At 36.8% G+C, this 18977-nt stretch overlaps 3 protein-coding genes across 3 annotated transcripts; 1 reads left to right on the top strand and 2 right to left on the bottom strand.

Moving 5' to 3' along the window:
• Nucleotides 1–2224: 2224 nt before the first annotated feature.
• LOC132184742 (probable leucine-rich repeat receptor-like protein kinase At1g68400) lies at nucleotides 2225–5200 on the top strand. The gene is made up of 2 exons (XM_059598482.1): nucleotides 2225–3532; nucleotides 4340–5200. The coding sequence occupies exons 1-2, from the start codon at nucleotides 2278–2280 to the stop codon at nucleotides 4987–4989; spliced, it is 1905 nt and encodes a 634-aa protein (XP_059454465.1). The 5' UTR covers nucleotides 2225–2277; the 3' UTR covers nucleotides 4990–5200.
• A 1814-nt stretch (nucleotides 5201–7014) lies between these two features.
• LOC132185735 (LOB domain-containing protein 22-like) lies at nucleotides 7015–8530 on the bottom strand. Its single transcript, XM_059599511.1, has 2 exons — nucleotides 7861–8530; nucleotides 7015–7327 (listed from the first exon to the last, which is right to left on the bottom strand). Exons 1-2 carry the CDS (start codon nucleotides 8511–8513, stop codon nucleotides 7222–7224), a joined length of 759 nt encoding a protein of 252 aa, XP_059455494.1. The 5' UTR covers nucleotides 8514–8530; the 3' UTR covers nucleotides 7015–7221.
• A 6394-nt stretch (nucleotides 8531–14924) lies between these two features.
• LOC132184796 (acyl-lipid (9-3)-desaturase-like) lies at nucleotides 14925–16952 on the bottom strand. The gene has a single exon (XM_059598557.1). The coding sequence runs from the start codon at nucleotides 16764–16766 to the stop codon at nucleotides 15423–15425; it is 1344 nt and encodes a 447-aa protein (XP_059454540.1). The 5' UTR covers nucleotides 16767–16952; the 3' UTR covers nucleotides 14925–15422.
• Nucleotides 16953–18977: the final 2025 nt, after the last annotated feature.

Here is an 18977-nt window from a genome sequence, read left to right as displayed (position 1 = left end):
GGAGTTAGGTGTTGTTTGACAGGGACAGTTGGAATTTCTGCAGAGGTTGTCAGGCCTCTTAAACACAGAGATGGAGAAAGGGAGAGAAGGAAAGAGTTGGGCTCCAAACTTTAGGGGCTCCAGCACGTTTCGTAATTTGATGGGTTCTCAACTGAAAGAGTAATGCTCCAACTTCTACATATTTTTTTTAGGGATTTTTAAAATTATTATTAGATTTTAATTATAATCAATTTCTCAAGTGAAAGAGTAATGTTTTTCTTCCTACCAAGTGTAATCAGAGAACTGATAGTGGTATGTTACAGTGGTGCAGGCACAAAAAAAGTCTCTGGAGTATCGACAAAGGTGCAAGGTGCAATCATGAATGAACGTTGTTGAAGTGAGGGGCAAATATTCATAACATGAGCTTGAACATGGGTTCTAGGAGTAAGGATAAAATGTGCAAGCTGTGAGCATGGACGAGGGTCCCTAAAGAGGGAGCAAAAAGGTTTAGGGCACAGATACAAAAGATGGTGCATGGAGTATGAACAAAAAGGTGTGTGGCAGGGGCAAACCCACATAGTCAATGAGTGATCTTGGAGAGTCCATAGGATTGATTAAAAAAAAAAAAACTTCTATTTAAGGGGAAGTGTAACCATTTGGTGATGGACTCATGCATGTGGGGGAGATTGTTGAGTATACATGTGTGAGTGTCAAAAGGATTGAGGGCATGTTTAAGATTACGTTAGAGACCTTATAAAGTGTTTTTAATATAAAAAAAGTTGTGTCAAACAAAAAACTGGCATGTTTAATAAAAAAATTCCAAAAGTACGTTTTTGTAAGGATCATATTTTTTCAAACAGTCATTTTCTTAACAATTATATTTTTTTAATAGTCATTTTTTAACGATCATATTTTTCAAATGTGTTTTATTTTTTTTGAGATAAAGAGAGAAATGAACAGAGGAAGGACAAAAATCTTATAGAAGTAGAGAGGGAGAGAGAGAAATTAAGAAAAAATTTATGCATTGGTGAATAATGTCAACCCACATTTTTTTTTTCATAATCCAATTAAGAGTGGTTTGGAAGAATGATTACTTATTTTCTAAAAAGGCAAAATGACTAAGCAATTGGTATGCTCTTAGGACTTGTTCCTAAGCTCTAGTAAATTTGCCCTCATGTTACTATCGTTGGTGTCACTTTTTAACTTTTAAGTCGGAGAGGCTTCGAGAGTTAGAACATTCGCAGTTGATGCTCTAAATAGCCCATAATATTTAGTTATTATGAGCTATTTTCTTAGTTCTTTTTGGTTTTTGGCAAATACTATAACAACAAAAATAAAAAAAAAAATTAGTGGGCTAGGTTTGCTAACATATTCTCTCTCCGAGTATTTTTTATTTTCAGGTTGAAAAAATATATTTTCCTCAAAAGCATTAACAAACAAGTTTAAAATACGAAACAATTTTTTATAAAACTTTTCACACTGTTTAGAAATATATTGACAAAATAGGTACTTAACTTTTGCAGGAATACGAGCTAGTTTATTATTAATGTTATTATTATTTTTTTTTAAAAGGATTAGAGTGGCCGTTTGGTCACCCTCGGTGGAGAGGATATGGGTGGCCAGACATCGTTGTGGGCAACCTTGACCAGGACATGGGTGGCTGTGAATTTGCAACTAGGGGTGAAAAGCGGTTATTGGCTAAAACAGCTAACGGTAACCACCTAAGCGGTTAGTAAAATCTACTATGCGGTTAGTGGTTAACAACCAAAATAACCGCTATCAGCTTTTTAAAGAATTTTTTTATTAAAAAAAATAAATTAAAAAAATCAAAATCCCTAAGCGATTAACAGTTTTTCCTAATCGCCTTCAAAAGTAATTAGTGGGTTAACGAGTGGTTAATAACTGTCCACATTTTTACCCCTATTTGCAACTACCCCCTCTCTACTACTAAAGTGTACACAAAAAAATATTTTCTCAAATACAGACTTCTTACACCTTTAGGTAATATCAAACAGACTTTTTTTTTAAAAAAAAAAAAAAAAACTTACTCAAATACAATAACAAACATAGCCAACAAAACCACCAATTATGACCTCCTCCTGATGTACATCAATATTTCGTCCGTAGCATTACTCCAAAAATTATATGTCTCTGTCCGTTTTTCCTCTTAATTGGTTCTCTCCTAACGGCTCTCCCAACGGCTAGTTGGCGACTCACTACTTTCTCTTCCACGTTACATGCGCTTCGTTTATTTTTGCTTGAGAATCTCTTCCACTGTTAGTCTGTTTACCCAGAAAAATGGCAGCGCAACAACTCTCCGTCGTCGCACTCATTCTCTGTGTCTCCCTCTCTCTTTCCCTCTCTAACCCAGAAGACTTGGCGGCCTTGCTTGCCTTCAAGGCCTCCTCTGACCCTTCCAACTCGCTCTTTTCCTGGGTCAACTCGTCCGACCCCTGTTCCGCCACGTGGCTCGGGGTCACCTGCGACCCCACTACCCATCGGGTCACCGGGCTCTTCCTCCAGGATCTCAACCTTTCCGGTACGACTCAGCCGCTGAGTCAACTCGCCCAACTCAGACACCTCAGCCTCAACCGCAACAACCTCCTCGCTTCTTCTTCTTTGCCTCTCAACCTCTCCACGTGGCCACACCTCAAGCACCTCTACCTATCCCACAACCGCTTCGACGGAGCATTCCCTACCGGAATATCCCAGCTCCACCGCCTACGACGACTGGACCTCTCGCACAATTCATTCTCCGGCGAAATTCCGCTTACCGAGCTGACTCGGCTACCGGGCTTGTTAACTCTCCGACTCGAATCTAACTCCTTCACGGGTGATCTAAACTCAGTTAACCCGTCCTCTTCTTCGAATTCTTCTTCATCAATCTCGGATTTCAACGTTTCTAACAACAATCTCACCGGAGAAATTCCAAAATGGCTTTCACAGTTCCCGGCGAGCTCATTTGCCGGGAACAAGCACCTCTGCGGCAAGCCGTTACCAAACGATTGCTCTAATCTAGCGGTCGATAGTACTGGATCGAGAAAAGCTGACAAGAAAACCAGGGGAAAAAAAGATCCGTTGGTGCCCGTGTACATTGGTGCAGATGCAGTGGCAGTGTTGGGAATAATCGTGGCCGTCACGTGCTGTGTAATCAAGAAGAGAAATAGAAGCGGGACCCACATGGTGGAAAACAGGTTCGGGTTGAGGAGGACAAATGGTACTCGTGGGAAAGTGGAGGAGGAGGAAATGGTGGTGTTTGAAGGGTGCAAAGGAGTAGATGAAGTGGGTGATTTGTTGAAAGCTTCGGCTGAATTGTTGGGCAATGGGTGCATGGGGAGCACCTACAAGGTTGTGATGGACGGTGGTGATGTTGTGGCAGCGAAGATGGTGAGAGGAAAATCGAAGAAGAAAGAGGTTGATGGTTGGTTGAGATTGATTGGTGGGTTGAGGCATTGTAATATCGTGAGCCTTCGAGCATACCATCACTCCAACCATGAGTTGCTTTTGGTTTATGATTTTCTACCCAATGGAAGCCTACATTCTCTCTTGCATGGTTTGTCCAATTCTTTCTTTTTCTCTTGTTTGATTGTTAATAGGTTACGAGTAATGTTAAAAGTGATTCTTGTACCTATTTTGTGTTACTTAAAAAAAAAAAAGATGTGGCTTATAAAATTAGAGAAAAATAGACTTTATTCACATGAATTATTCACCAATTTACACTTTTAACCTCGATGTTTAAAAAGTGATACTTTACCTCTCCAAAGTATCTGACACTTTACTTTTATGAAGTATTTTGAGTTGACACTTTACCCCCGAAATAACTAAGTTTTAGGGAGTAAGTACCTGGCAAATAACTATTCTTTATGACGCCTAGAGGAACCTTATTATAAAAAAACATGCATAAGATAAATGGGTCATAAACAGGTCATATTAGGTACCTGTCTTGCCAGCCTTAGGTAAAGTGTCAACTCGGGGGGTAAATTATCAATTCAAAATACTTCAAGGAGTAAATTGTTAATTCAAAATACCTCATGAATAAAGTGTATTTCATGAGAATCAAGTGTCAATGTCAGATATTTTAGAGAATAAATCACTTTTTAAATATTAGAATTAAAAGCGTAAATATGTAGATAGTTCAAGGGGTAAATTATATTTTTCCCATAAAATTATATTGAGCTTGTGCTGAATTATTATTAAATTTTCATCAAACTCTAATTTTGAAAGCCACCAATTCCTGGAGTGGCATAAAAGTAACTTTCAAAAGTACTCATAAATTATGGTTGTTTTGGTTAAATTCTGTTTGTTTCTGCATAAAATGATTTCTAATTTCTTGTTTTTGTGTTACATTAATTAATGTTAGGAAATCGAGGGCCGGGAAGAACACCATTGGAGTGGAGCACGAGGATAAAAGTAGCCTCAGATTCCGCGCAGGGCCTCGAATTCCTCCATGCATACGACAAAGCCAACCTCTGCCACGGACACCTCACATCATCAAACATCCTGGTCGACCACTTGGGCGCTGCTTGCATAACTGACGTTGGTCTCCGCCAGCTCTTCCCCGCCGCCACAACATCCTCGTCGCGCGATGACGCCTACGAAGCCCCAGAATTACTTCTCACCCAAAGAAAGCACTTCACGCAGAAATGCGACGTTTACAGCTTCGGGGTGATTTTGCTGGAGATTTTGACGGGAAAAATGGCGGCGGAGGAGGGAGAAGTGAATTTGGTGAAGTGGGTTGTTCAACGCGTGGCGCCAGATCTCGAAGAGTGTGCACGGCAGGTGTTTGATTTTGAGCTTTTGGCGTACAAAGAGATGGAGGTGGAAATGATGGCGGTTCTGCAACTGGCTCTGCTTTGCGTGGCCCAATTGCCAAAAGATCGTCCCAAGATGAGCGTGGTGCATAGGATGATCGAAGATATTAGTGTGAAGGGTCGGAGGGAAGTTGGGGCAAAGTCTATTTTCAATGATTTATCTTTTGATTCTTCGCCGTCTCCATCAGAAACCATCTAAATTGGGAAAAGGAGATGAAGGAATTGAAGGCTTATGTTTTCAAGGGGACAACCATGGCAGGAGAAAGGGACGATGATGTTTTATGTTTTCTTGTGGCTGGAATTTGATGTTGTGTCATAAACTCAATAGATATATTTATATCATAGTTGTACTTTGTACCTTATAGCATCTATCAAATATCAAAAGTATCAAAATCATCACTTTTTATTTACATCATTTTTTTCTTAATTGGAGCGGGAGAAATGTTACAAGGAGGTTCTTTTCTACTTTTGATCAAAAAAGAGAGAGTGGGAGGCAAAAAAATGGGTGAGCTCCTCAATAATAAACCCAAAGCTAAACAAAAATTAAATAAAAATAATAATAATAATAAAATAAGGAAATTGATCAAAAAATGACCGATAAGGGCAGCATAAAGTGATACTAACACCACCAAAATAAAGGACACGGCCAATGCATGACCGTTGTGAGACCCTTCAACCCTATTCGAACCCCTAATGCAAGGAGTGTGGACATGGGTATGAACCTTGCAATACCCTTCAACTCTACTCGAATCCCTGTTAGGTAATAACAATTAATAGCCATGGTAAAGAAGTTGAAGCGAAAGAGGCACAGGCAAAAACTAATTTGGATCCGAAGAAAAGGTAGCACAACTTTCTACAACAAAAACAAACTATAGAGGTACAAAGAGACTACAACCCACAAAATACAACAAAAACAATAGAAAATGCATAAAAACAAAGAAAATAACTAAAACACATAAACAACAAAAAAAAACCACATAACTACAACGGTGAAGCAAGGTATCGGGAAGGCATAAGGAAGACACGCCGGTGCATGGAGGTCTGGTGGCGGCACGGAGCAGACCGTTGGAGAGTTGAGTGACGAGCGCCAATGAAGAAGGTGGTGAGGCGCCCTCCTTTTTTTTTTTTTTTTTTTTTTTTTGTCAAACACTATTCCTTTTTTTTTTTCTTTTCTTTTTTTGGGGTGCAATAGATTACAAGTCATAACAAAATAACATAAAGGAACGACATAAATTTTATAATTGAGGATTTACAATTTCCTTAAAATTGGAGTGGAGAGCCTTTGTATTGTATTAAATTATTAATAGAATCATTGCGATAAAGTAGAGTTGCATGAGGACTCTGCTTGCTGTTGTATGCACGGTGTACAAGAATTCTATTGTAAATCTATTGTTACAAGGTATACTTTAATACTCAAATCAAACATTATCTTAATTATGTTGTTATCTTCTCCTTTATCTGATAGATTGAGTTCCCCTTTATCTTCATCTCTTTTGTGTTCTTCATCTCTACGTTGGGGAAACAAAATAATACTAGTATAAGAGGGTCGGTGATTAGTGTCAGAAACAAGATAACTACCACACAAACCGACCTTTAAGTTATATAAATATATTTTTTATTTCAAGGTTTGATTTTGACTCTTATTTGCCTTTCTTTTCTTTTTTTTACCTTTTTATTATGTTAAAATATTAATTAAATTATCAAATCTACTCATTATTATCTTAAGCTTTAAGAACAAATGATTGATTTAATATGACATAAGAGTAAAAGTCTTGAGTTTAAACCATATTTCTAACATTTATCTCTCATTTTGAGTAGTTGAATCCGAACCTTATTTCGGTTGTCATTCACCTCCCATTCTAAACCGTTTGAACTTTGAACCCACACGTGATGAGAATATTAAATAATTAATTAAATTTAATCATTTCTATCGATTTAAACATTTTAGATATGAAATGATTTAACACTCCATAACTATCCTTTTTGCATGCTTGCCTTTCCACCTATCCCCATTATATAATGTAACTTGATATTTAGTTATATTTTGCATGCACAATTAAAAGGCAGCAGAAATTTGAAAGGTTGTCAGTTTGAAGGCATGCATATGTATAAACAAGTTGAAAAACTAATCTTAACCCACAAGCACAAGCACCAAATGGTGCAGCTCTCAGTTTAAACTATGTTTTGTAAGGCTCTATATATTATAGAAGAGGAAAAGGACAATTACAGAGAGGGGATGGGGGAGTACCGAAGGAAACAAAGAGAAGGAATATTTGATCTCATAAGGATACAACTTCTGTGATACAACTCGACTCTGTCTCACCAAAAAAAAGAAGAAGAATTTGCTCTCTTTAGATATCTACACGACAAATGAAGTTACTTAAAATTGGACTGACCTGTTGGAAATTTTTTTATATACTCGATCTTTAGCTCATCCTTCAATATTTGTGAGAGAAAATAGAGAGGCTGCACCCTTTAGATCCTGCTGATCTTGATCTTGCTGGCTCGAGTCAAGATCTTTCAACACAAGCTTGTCACTGCCAAAAAATAAAACCAACATGGGATAACAAATCAAAGGAAAGATCTTCCAAATTCATTATGATTTTTGTAATGTTAATTTGTGGGTGTGTTAAAATAGTGTTGAGATGAGAAAAAGGTGAAGGCTTTTTCAAAGAGAGGCAAGAAGGGATATGAGAATAGCTGAAATTTTCACCTCCCAGAAATTATACTCCCATGTCAAAGAAGCAGTGTAATTAATGCGTTAAAATATCAGAAAATAAATAAATAAAATTCAAAATCTGTCTGCATTTTCCACAAATATTGCAAACAAAAAGGTTTTTTTTTTTGTTTTTTTTGTTTTTTTTGTTTTGACATGTTAGCTAGCTGTGAAAAAATCATCATTAATTATCGTGAATTTTCGTATTCTACCTAATAATTGTTTTTTTTGTTTTGACATGTTAGCTAGCTGTGAAAAAATCATCATTAATTATCGTGAATTTTCGTATTCTACCTAATAATTGCTATACTAACGTACCCAAAAACGTGGATTACAGAAAATGTATATACAAACCTGCATTGAACAGAGTCCTTGGCATCAAAACCAGCAGCCTCCTTTTCATCAAACACAAGAAGGGGCTTAATATCCTCGGACAAAGAAGACGACGTAGACGCCTCTTTGTTGATGGAATGGAGGGGATGGACGTTGTTGTTGTTGTTGTTATAATCCTGGTAGGCATCCGGAACGACGCCGCATTGTTCTTGTTCATCGGTCGGGAAATGAGCCAAGCCATAAAAGCCGAGAGGATCCATGGCGATGTTCTGGGCGGCGTGAGCAGTAATCGCAGCGGGACCCGCGAGCGTGGCGCGGCAAATGGCGATCTGCTGGAGGACGAGGTCGCGCTCGGCCTTGTAGTGGGTGATCTGGCGGTTGAGGGCAGAGAGAATGCGGTAGCAGCCGCCGACGGGGTCGTTGGCGCGGGCGTTGGCTTCGAAAATGATGGAGGCCATGGCGATGGGTTTCTCAGCGGGGGAGAGGTTCTTGATAATCTTCAAGATGTTGCTGACGCCGAAGAGCTTGTGGGCGTTGAGGAAATCCTTTTGGTGATGGGGCGGGAAATATGGGGAGAGAGGACAATCCGGGGCGCATCTTCTGCGCTGGTATTTACATGCGGCGCAAGCTTGGGATCCGGTGGGGCTGTTGTGGTTGCCAGCCCTGCTGTTCATCCTTTTCTAGAGTTTGATTTCTACTCATTTAAGAGAATATCGGCCTGTTTTACGCGCAAAGTTTATGGGGTTCCATCTCGGTAATTTCAGCAAACACCTTTCGGGCGAGAGATTGTAGGCGCTCACCAACGGTTTTACTTTTACTTTTTACGTGCTTGAGATAAATCAGGGACGTGGCACCTACGTGTTTAATTTGTGTCGTTTTCTATTTTTGAATTTCCATATGAATTCAAATTCTCTTTTTCTTGGTTTTTATGATTTTTTCTTCTTTTTCTTTTTTGTTTTGAATATGTGTTCTTGGTTTGAAAAAGTCTCCGGGATATAAACATAAAAAGCCCAAAAAAAGACTTTTAAAAATATTGAAGATTAATCGAGAAGAGAGAAAAAAAGGTATAATCATGAGACAATCGGGATGGCGACATGACCACCTTTAGGACTGGTATGATGGTTACAAACCAAATCAAGGTGATTGTGCAATCACCGAGAGCAACTTAGGACGGTCATATCGCAGCTCTAATCTATTTTATTATATATATTAATTTTAAATAAAAGTTAAGAACTTGTTTTGTCAAATTTTTTTAAATTTTAAATGATGGGTAAAAAAAAATATCAGGCCTTATCTATTTTTTATTTTTTTTTTGAAAAAATTAATCTGATTTCATTAATAATGGTCAAGAGCATAAAAGAGGCCTTTATCTTAAATCGTCTTTAAAAACAAAAAATAAAGGCAATTTGATTTTTTTTTTTCTTCTAAAAAATCCTATCAATTGATTTTTTTTTTCTTTTTTTTTTTGTGGGGTCTCTCTGTCTAATTGTTGGTTATATAAAATGTTAGGATAATTTAGCATTGGATTTGAAATTATTATGAGGGAAAGAAAGAGGATGATTTAATCCAATTTCAAACTAATTATGCATCTACTTGCTTTGGTAAATGTAGATGATCGATCCACCAGAGAGGAAGTTACGGAGGCTTGACTGCTAGGAATTTCAACACGTGGAATATTGTTACGGTTGGGTAAATCGAGTTTTTGAAAAAGTCAATTTTTTTTTTTTTAAGAAATACTATTTTGTATTCTTTTACCCTTCTCTTATCCTTTTTCAAAGCACTCAAATATATGTTTTAAAATAAAATATTACTGACAAAAGTTATCAGTAATTTTGGTATATATATTTGAATTTATCCAAAAACGGGAGATAACTCGACACGTGTAATTAAAGCTCAGGAAAGGAATTTCAAATTAATAACAATTGACAAATGAGATCCTATTCCATTGACATTATGGCAATTGGCATGTGATTGAAATCCTTCAACTCGTACGGATAAAATCTCACCTGGAGCCATTGGGCCAAATCATCATAGGTTTTAGAATAATGATACAAGGAAGACATCCTCTTAAAGTCCTCTCAAATTAAAAATATATTTATATATGCGAGTAATACTATATACTCATCTCTTATCATGTTCTTATATTACTGGACTAATGTTATAATGCTTTTTTGGTACTTGAGTTTTAACGAGTCTTTTTTAAAATTTTTTTTTTTTTTTTATGGTACATTTCTTATAGGATATTAACTTTGTTTATCTTTCGTCCATGAAACTAACAGAGTTCCACGTTACCGCCACTAAGTCCTTTTAAAAACACGACACTTGTCCCAGATGCAACGGTGTTTAGCTCATTCAGCCAGTTTTAGTTCCACTTCACTAAATTAATTTCCTTCATCTTCGTCTTGCATCCCAAGTTCCCCATTTATTCCCAAATCTTATGAACCCTAACCTCATCTATTTTTTTCGTTTCTCTCGAAATTGCAATAAGAACTTGAAGAACATGAAGGCGCAAAGGAAGAAGGCCGTGTACGGGATTCCAAAGGAAATGAAGCTTCTCGAGAAGGAATATGATTGACATACGAAAATAATTAATTACTTAGAGAAGGAGAAGGACATTTATAGGGCAAGAAATAATTTTTTTATGTTTGGTTTGTTGTTGTCGGTTGCTAATGTTGTTGGTTGGTAGTATTGCACCGACTAAATGACTCTTATGTAATGTTGTACTTTTACTTATGTATTTGAATTATGTATATATATATGTATGTAATTGAATCATGTAATTTGTCAATTTCTACACCATAGTGACATACACAATTGGCATGCAAATTAGGTACCAAAATGGCTACAACCCAAAGAAGAGTAGGAATAACCAACTTCAATACAACATGTCTCAACACTACTAATTGTTTAACAAGCAAATCATCTGCTCAAAGAAGAGTAGATATACTCCATTCAATATCAACAAAGATTTACAACATGTTGTTATAACAAAAGTTGGTGTACATCAATTACATCCAACTTCTCAAAACAAATAAGTTCAACTACTTTCTGTTCTACACATGAATATTGTCATATATAACCATACTGACCCAAAACATACACCCACACAAAACATTGTAACCATTACTTCAATAAAACATTAAGGGTCATATACCACCAAAGTAATTTCACAAAATAGATAACAACACCATAAGGGTAATATACTACCAAAGTTACATATATAGCCAAAGTAATTGTCACAAAATACATAATAAAGCCCTAAAGGTTATATACCACCAAAGTTACATGTACGACTAAATGTATCGTCACAAATCACATAATTGTCAGAATTCATATCCCTATTGTGTAGCCCTTACTTGCTTTGGCTGTGAATCTATTAGGATTTGCTCCATTGGCTGTGATTTTCTAACCTGCACCAAAATCATAATCAAGTAAACAAAAACATTTAACTACAATAAGATGATAATTATTACCGCTACATCCAAAATGAAGAACTCACCCCGGATTGTTGCCTGGTGGACTTCCTAGTATGTCATATTGGACTTCTAGGTAGTGTTGATGTATGGAGGATGTTCGTTGTGTTAGTGAGTTGCATTGGCTTTGAGGCTCCTCCCTGCCACCATGTTAGCAAACATAAGTATACCATAAATTATATAGATTTGCAAAAATTAGAAATCTTAAGAGTAAACAATGTCAATATATTGATGAAAAACTCACATCCACTTTAGTGTTTGGTTATGGTTTTTTAACCTTTTTGGACCACTACTTCTTATTTGGATTGTTTGGTTGGATGCAACTCCTAGCATTGTGGCTTTGTTGGCCGCAGTTTTCACAACTTACATCATACTCCTTTCGACAATCCTTAACACTTTGCTCATTTTCATCAACTTTTTTTTTTTTTTCTCACCTGTTTTGGCTTACTGCGTTGTTTTTTTGGGTAAATGTGGCATCATAGGATCCACATCACGGCCAATAGGCCAATCCTTAGGTCTAGGCATTGGACTAATATGAGGGGCATATGACTCTTAAATGTCTTCATCAGGTACCACTGATTAAAGTAACTCTATGAAACTTTCATATTTGCATATATAGCACAACATGCATGACTTGAGGGCATGGAATTCCATCTAGTTGTCACCTACCACACCCACAGTTTCTAGTTGTCAGATTTACAACCCTTCTAGGCTCATGACTATTATCAAACTCAAATGTCAAATTATTACTCTATTGGGAAATGTAGTTCTTAGCCTCTAATTAACTTGTTTCGATCTAGTTTTTTTCACAATCTTCGAGCAAATAACATTAGTTGAAATTGCTGCTACAACCCTTTTTTGGTTGAACTTATTCATTAGTTTCCGTCTTATCATCTCCATGCAAGTGAGAATACGCTTATATATTACTTCAATGACCCACACATTGAAAGTCTCGGTATTATTGTTTAATAGAATATCACTCAACTACTCGCATTGAAGGCATTTCTTGACCGCACCTTTGAGTCTACTTTAAAATGTAATCATATATATGTATTAGTATCCATATCTTTTATCATAGACAAGTAGTGTTTCAACTGCTTCTCATTAGCTATTTAGCTGCTTGAGTTGCAGCGTGCAATGCACCCTTGAAGACCTTGCCCTTATATCATTTGCTCTTGAAGTTCGAGTGCAATGTCTAACACAAAATCAATGCGCCAGGCCAGGCATCAAGTAGCCCGTGTAACAATAAACTTTTAAAACTAATTAAAAAAATATAAAAATGAGAAATCTGCATGCAGAATCCTTTATTTAGAGATAGTGAAGTGATACTTTCAATCTGGATAATTTTCGCTTAAGATATAAAAGTTGCATTGGTTAAACTTAGATATAAATCGAGCAGTTGGCCTAAAGTAGTCTACTCTTATCTTTACCAAAAAGCACTTGTGCCTTAGCTCAAGCCCATTAGTTCCACATGTCCAAGTTGTCTCATTATTTTATTTAATAGGATGTGTCACTTTAAATATCCATAGAAATTTTTGTAGTCTATCCACTCCATTTAAGAGGATGCCTCATTTGTGACTTGAACCTGTTACGTGATACTTAGCTTTGATACTAAACAATATAAACTTTAGGTATAACTAACTCTTGTAAACCGGCTAGCAAGGAGAGGATGCCCCGCAATTAAAACAAATTACTAAAAAATATTAAAAACGAAATATAAAAGCAGATATAAAATAAAATGCCGGAAGTGATCGGGCCACCCTTGTAACGATGTGTATCATGTAATTGAATCTCGATTTTCAGTCTTCCACAAACAGGAGATGCAGTGAATGTTTTCTCGTTGAACTAAACAACATTTCCTCTCATAGTGCAAAAGATGTGACTATAGACTGCAAGGACTACAGTGACTTGTAAATTCAACCAGCCAAATCATTTTTAACTTTTTTTATATATTCGCACATGGGGAGAGAAATGGGGTGGGGAATTTGAACTAGTGACATCTGTTTTATAAGATGTGGTCCTCAGATGATTGAATTACCACTTGGGGACAACCAGCTAAATCATTTTTACTTTAAAAGAAAATATTATCGAGCACATAGAACTTCAAAATTCTTGTTCTTCAGCATATTTTGCAGTGATGGGTGCCTAGACAGCAGTTCAGTGAAGGGAAAGATTGTGGTATGTGATCACTCTGATGGAGATGCAGTGAATGTTTTCTCGTTGAACTAAACAACATTTCCTCTCATAGTGCAAAAGATGTGACTATAGACTGCAAGGACTACAGTGACTTGTAAATTCAACCAGCCAAATCATTTTTAACTTTTTTTATATATTCGCACATGGGAAGGAAAATGGGGTGGAGAATTTGAACTAGTGACCTCTGTTTTATAAGATGCGGTCCTCAGATGATTGAATTACCACTTGGGGACAACCAGCTAAATCATTTTTACTTTAAAAGAAAATATTATCGAGCACATAGAACTTCAAAATTCTTGTTCTTCAGCATGTTTTGCAGTGATGGGTGCCTAGACAGCAGTTCAGTGAAGGGAAAGATTGTGGCATGTGATCACTCTGATGGAGATGTTGAGATCAGTAGAGCTAGTGCTCTTGGATCGCTCTTGAAAAATGGCCAACCTGATTTTATTTTTTTTATTATTATTGTAAGTGACATGTGTCACACTTTGGTTGGTGCTCAAGACACGTAAATGGACTTTTTAAAAAAAAAAAAATTACTCCAATGAGTGATTAATCACTTTTTAAAACTTATTGAGCTATTTGTCAAAATATCAAATTAGATGGACCAAAACCGAGGCCCCCAAGTGGAAGCCCATGCAACTTTTGTCTGTGGGAATACCAGTTTGGTTTCTTGGAAGATCCAGAAACGTCTTGTTTGCAGCAGCAATGGAGGCTGGAGTAAATTGTCCACCCAAATCAAGTCCCAGGAATAATAGATCATGCAAGCAGTTAATATGCATTTTCAGTTTAACATGACAATGAGAAAGCCACCTGAGATCATATAGTTACATTTAGGAGTAACATTCTTTGTATGTACCCTTTTTCTTGAAATTTTGTTTCTTTTCCTCTTCCGCATTTTTCTCAGCAGTCAAACGGAGGTTTAAGGACAAACAAAGTAAATTTCTTTTGGTGAAAATTTTGTAGAAAACTGAAGTGAGCAATGTCGATTTAGTCTCTGTAAATTGTCAACGTGTACCCTCCAGAAATTGTAATTTGCTCAAAGAGAGCTGATTGCGTAGCAGTGTGGATGGAAATTGCTTGATTAAAATATGAATAGAATATGTTCCAGCAATGAGCTGTACAGTGAAAAAAAAGTCTTAAAACTAATATAAAGAAAATAAATTTGTCATATTTTATTATTTCAAAGATGAATTCTTGGCTCCACCACTCCCTTATACCTAAAATCACAAAGAGTTGAATGAGTTTCTTCAGCCAGCCAACTCAACAGGATTCCAGTAGTTTTCAGAAGAAGAACCAGAATAGCTTCTGCTCATAACTGGCCAAATGTTTCTGCATTCAAACCAGTATTATGAAACCAAACTGATCTTATTATGAAGCGGGAATTAGAAATATAATACCAAGATATGCAGTTCTGAAAAACAACAAAGAAAGAGCCATATTGACATTGAAGTTCAAAATAGCTTTGGCATTGAATGAAAACCAACACCATCAAAGGTTACACACCAATGGTCTCAACTACATTGTAATTCCAAGCATAACCCTTAAATATAGAGAGACTCTAAAAGGCTATCAAATGCAAAACACTTAATGGAAACATAAATACTTTGCATCCCACTAATCCTATGTGTGGAGTTTAGAACAAACAAGAGGATTAGGAATTTTAGCAGCCTGCAAATAATCAGTAGGATTTGTTTGTGAAACTATTCCAACATGCAGATCGAATAACGAACAATTGAAGCCTCCAATCCAAGCAATCATAGAGATGACTATTATTTTTCCATTGAAACCAAGGATGACCAACCTCAGATGTCAATCGAAATGAAGTTATCAAACCCACTTAACATCATCAAATGTCAAATAGGCTTTTATATACTTCAACATCAAACTCCTAGAATGCTTCAAAAGATGCCCATCTCATCCATGAGTGTTGATAGCTTCCCAGACTAAATTCTTCGGGACTGGATTGGCAAAATTACGAGCCTGTAGAGCTGCAGTCCGGAGTGTTCCGATTGTCAACACATTGGCCATCCAGAATGAGACACAGTTGTAAGGCAAATTATGCTTCTTGCATAGTTCCTTAACAAATGGAGCGACTTTCCTGAGATTGCGACGAGGTAAACGGGGAAACAAATGGTGCTCAATTTGAAACTGCAACCCACCATGAAACCAATCCATCCAAGAGGGGCACGATATATCCAGCGTGCCCATCGTCTGCTTCTCACACCAATCAGTTCCAGTAGGCGGGCCAACATAAACACTGGAGGAGAAATGGTTCAAACAGAACTGAACATGTTGAATTCCCGTGACAGCAAAACTTGCAAGAACAAACATTATTCTCTCACCCCAATTGGGTAAGAAAGAAACAAGAAAAGGGTACCAAATCCAATAAAGAAGAACTCCCAAGATCTCCTGCCCCCTATTGGACACCCTTCTCTTAGATGACAACAGTATGATGGATTGCGCAAACAAGTTAATCCTAGCAAGACACATGACAGGATAAAACGTCCAATGCTGGTAACTAACCAAGAACCTAGCAGCAGAATCAAACTTCAACTTCCTCTCATAAAAGTAAGACGTAATCGAATTGAAGAGTTTGGAAGATACCACAAAGAAAGGAATGTGCTGCAGGTCCGGATCGAAATCAAGACTGTTGCAGCAAATGTGATGGGCATTGTGGTTCTTCTTCCACCAGGCAATACTTATCCCCGCAAGGCAATTCCCAGTAAGGATCTGAGCGAAGCGATTGAATCGAGGGGAGGACATTATTTGGTAATGCCCAGAGTCATGTCCAAGCCACCCACTCTGAATCCACATACACCCCATCAAACCCCCACAACCCAGATGCACCAACGTGCTATCAGAGCACAGAATACCGTAAAGACTAAAAGCAAATAGCATTACCACGGAGAAAAGCGTAAAGAACGCCGTATGTCCCTTCTTTTCAAACAGGCCCATCTTGGAGAACTCTGAGACAAGTTTCCTATAATCCTTGGATGCCTCTGAGACAGAGTAATCTTGGAGATAATACCCAGTAAAGAATTTGTCAAGGTACTGCCACGCAGTACCGGGATGGTACGCAATGAACACGTCTGTGACATCTCGGCCAGAGAAACTGAGCAACGGAAGCTCGCCACCTGGGTGGTCTTTAGCCCAATCCGACACATCGTAAATCTTGCCCTGGATAGAGATCCATAGATCCCCACGTCTGTTGTGCTTCGACAGGTCTTCCTGTGAAATGTATCTCTTTGACTCTGCCATTGGAGCTGAAGTTGAAGAGATTCAGAGAGAGATCTGAGAACCCTCTCTCTCTCTAATCTCTCTTCTCTTCCCGTATGGTTTGCTAAAGGAAGAGACTTTCCGATGAATGATTACACCATGCGAGAAGAGAAAGTGGTTTTCTCTCTCTGCGACTGAATTTTCCCTTTTCAGAGTTCTATTTCTGGTTATTGGGGAACACCAGAAGGTGATATATAAAGAAGGGTGGGGAGGGATTTCGAGGTTCGAGCCAGCAAGATTCAAGATGAGCCGCAGAATAGTTTAAACATTTAAAAATATTAAAAAAAAAAAAAAAATTGGCTTTTGTGAAAACTCGCTTTTACCCCCATTTACTTTCTCTCTCATTTTTTTTTTTTTTCATGATTAAATACTTTTTTGCCCATCCTAGTTTAACAATTTTATTTTTTACTCCATCAGTTCATTTTGTATCATAAATGATACCTTGATAATGATTAAAAATAAAAATAGTACATCTGATCTAATTAAAAATAAAAAATTTTAAAACTAAAATGATTAAAAACCTTAAAAATTAAATTTAAAAAAAATGGTAAGGAGTGGCTCGAACCACCCCCAAGTTGCAAAATGGGGGTGGCCGAAACTACGCCCAAGGCTGTTGGGGGTGGCTCAGCCACCCTTATTTAGTTTGGGGTGGTTTTCAGCCACCCCAGACCGGCCAGTTTGAGGCTGGCCGAACCACCGCCATGGCCCTTAAGGGTGGTTCGTCCACCCCATATTGGCCGATCTAGGATGGTTGAAACCACCAAAGGCAAAATGAGGGTAGCCGGCCACCCTTTTTCATTTAAAAAAAAAAAAAAATTAATTTGTAAGGTTTTCAATCATTTTAATTTTAAAATTTTTATTTTTAATTAGGTATATGAACGCGTGTCAATTTTTTAGAGATTCTGACGTAGATTTTGTCAAATTTTGGATGGAAGTTATACAGAGGTACCATCTCCGTTTTTAGTGATTATCAAGGTACCATCTATAATACAAAATGAAATCAATGAGTCAAAAAATTAAGTTTTTAAATCACAGGGAATAAAAAAGTATTTAATCCTTTTTTTTAATTTAATTTTGGAGGGTATTTAGGTAATATTAGTTGTTGCCTTTGATTTACTTGGCTTGTCTGGCAAGCGTGCACAGGCAGGTAAATTGCATCTTTGGCATGCGGATTAAGAGATAAGTGGAATTGGGTCGTGACACAAAGCACGCCATGCGAATTTTTTTTTTTATTATTAAAATATTAAAAAGAAAAAAAAATTTGTCTGGTGTGCTTAGCAAGCCGGCGTTCTCTTTTACTTCACCCATTGGAATTGGGAATGATTGACAAAAGGAGTTTATGGGAGATTTAATTTCAAGAGTAATGATACATTGCACGCGGCCGTGCCACGCCAGTGCAAAATTTTATTTTATTTTTTTTAAAATAATAATAAAATTAAAAAAAAAAAAAAAATTTGTGCCTGGCGTGCATCACTGTTGATGCACGCCAGGCGTGCAATGTATCATTACTCTAATTTCAAATTAAAAAACCAAAAATGTATAATATTTTATATTCTATGTATTTTTCTTGTTAAAAAAAATTTAAGGACTAATAGGCATCGTCACATTAGCATAATAAAATGAATGTATGTGTAATATATAGTATAAGTATTACTCTATTTTTTTTTTTTTTTTTTAGTAGAGTATTACTCTATTAATAGGTATATGCTACATCATATAAATACATATGGACATAATCTTATATTGCGTATTAACCGTATAAATAATTTTGTTGAAAACTTATTTAAACGCAACGGAAAAACAAACCTAAAATTTTATGACGGGTGGTCTAGAGCGCAGGCCGTAGAGTATACCTCACTTTTCTCATGCACTACAAAAAGAGACATGGTAGTCCTACAAATTTAATGGTGAATTTGAAAATAATATATATATGAATGAAGATGGTTGAGAGATGAAAAGTAGCATCTCTTACAAAGATCATATGATAGTTGTTAGAGCTTAGAGATTATAAATTAGAAGAGAGAGAAAATTCAATATATAATTTTGGGACACTGTATTTTATCTGTCAATTACTACCTAATTTACATTATCTTTCCAAACTTCAAATAGTTGTAATTATCCTCCAAATCATTCGTTAGGATTTTCTGTTAAACCAAACGGAAAAAGGGTAACTAACAATTCTGGTCATGTAAA

The sequence above is a fragment of the Corylus avellana genome, chromosome ca6 (genome assembly GCF_901000735.1).
Source record: "Corylus avellana chromosome ca6, CavTom2PMs-1.0".
Classification (NCBI taxonomy): Eukaryota; Viridiplantae; Streptophyta; class Magnoliopsida; order Fagales; family Betulaceae; genus Corylus; species Corylus avellana.
This window is presented reverse-complemented; position numbering and strand designations above follow the sequence as displayed.

What these genes read in the sequence shown, in the direction of transcription:
- LOC132184796 (XM_059598557.1), bottom strand. Translation starts at nt 16,766, where the DNA reads ATGGCAGAGTCAAAGAGATACATTTCACAGGAAGACCTGTCGAAGCAC.
- LOC132184742 (XM_059598482.1), top strand. Translation starts at nt 2,278, where the DNA reads ATGGCAGCGCAACAACTCTCCGTCGTCGCACTCATTCTCTGTGTCTCC. An exon ending in CCTACATTCTCTCTTGCATG is followed by an intron (nt 3,533 to 4,339) that starts GTTTGTCCAATT and finishes AATTAATGTTAG; the next exon opens with GAAATCGAGGGCCGGGAAGA.
- LOC132185735 (XM_059599511.1), bottom strand. Translation starts at nt 8,513, where the DNA reads ATGAACAGCAGGGCTGGCAACCACAACAGCCCCACCGGATCCCAAGCT. An exon ending in AAGGACTCTGTTCAATGCAG is followed by an intron (nt 7,328 to 7,860) that starts GTTTGTATATAC and finishes ATTTTTTGGCAG; the next exon opens with TGACAAGCTTGTGTTGAAAG.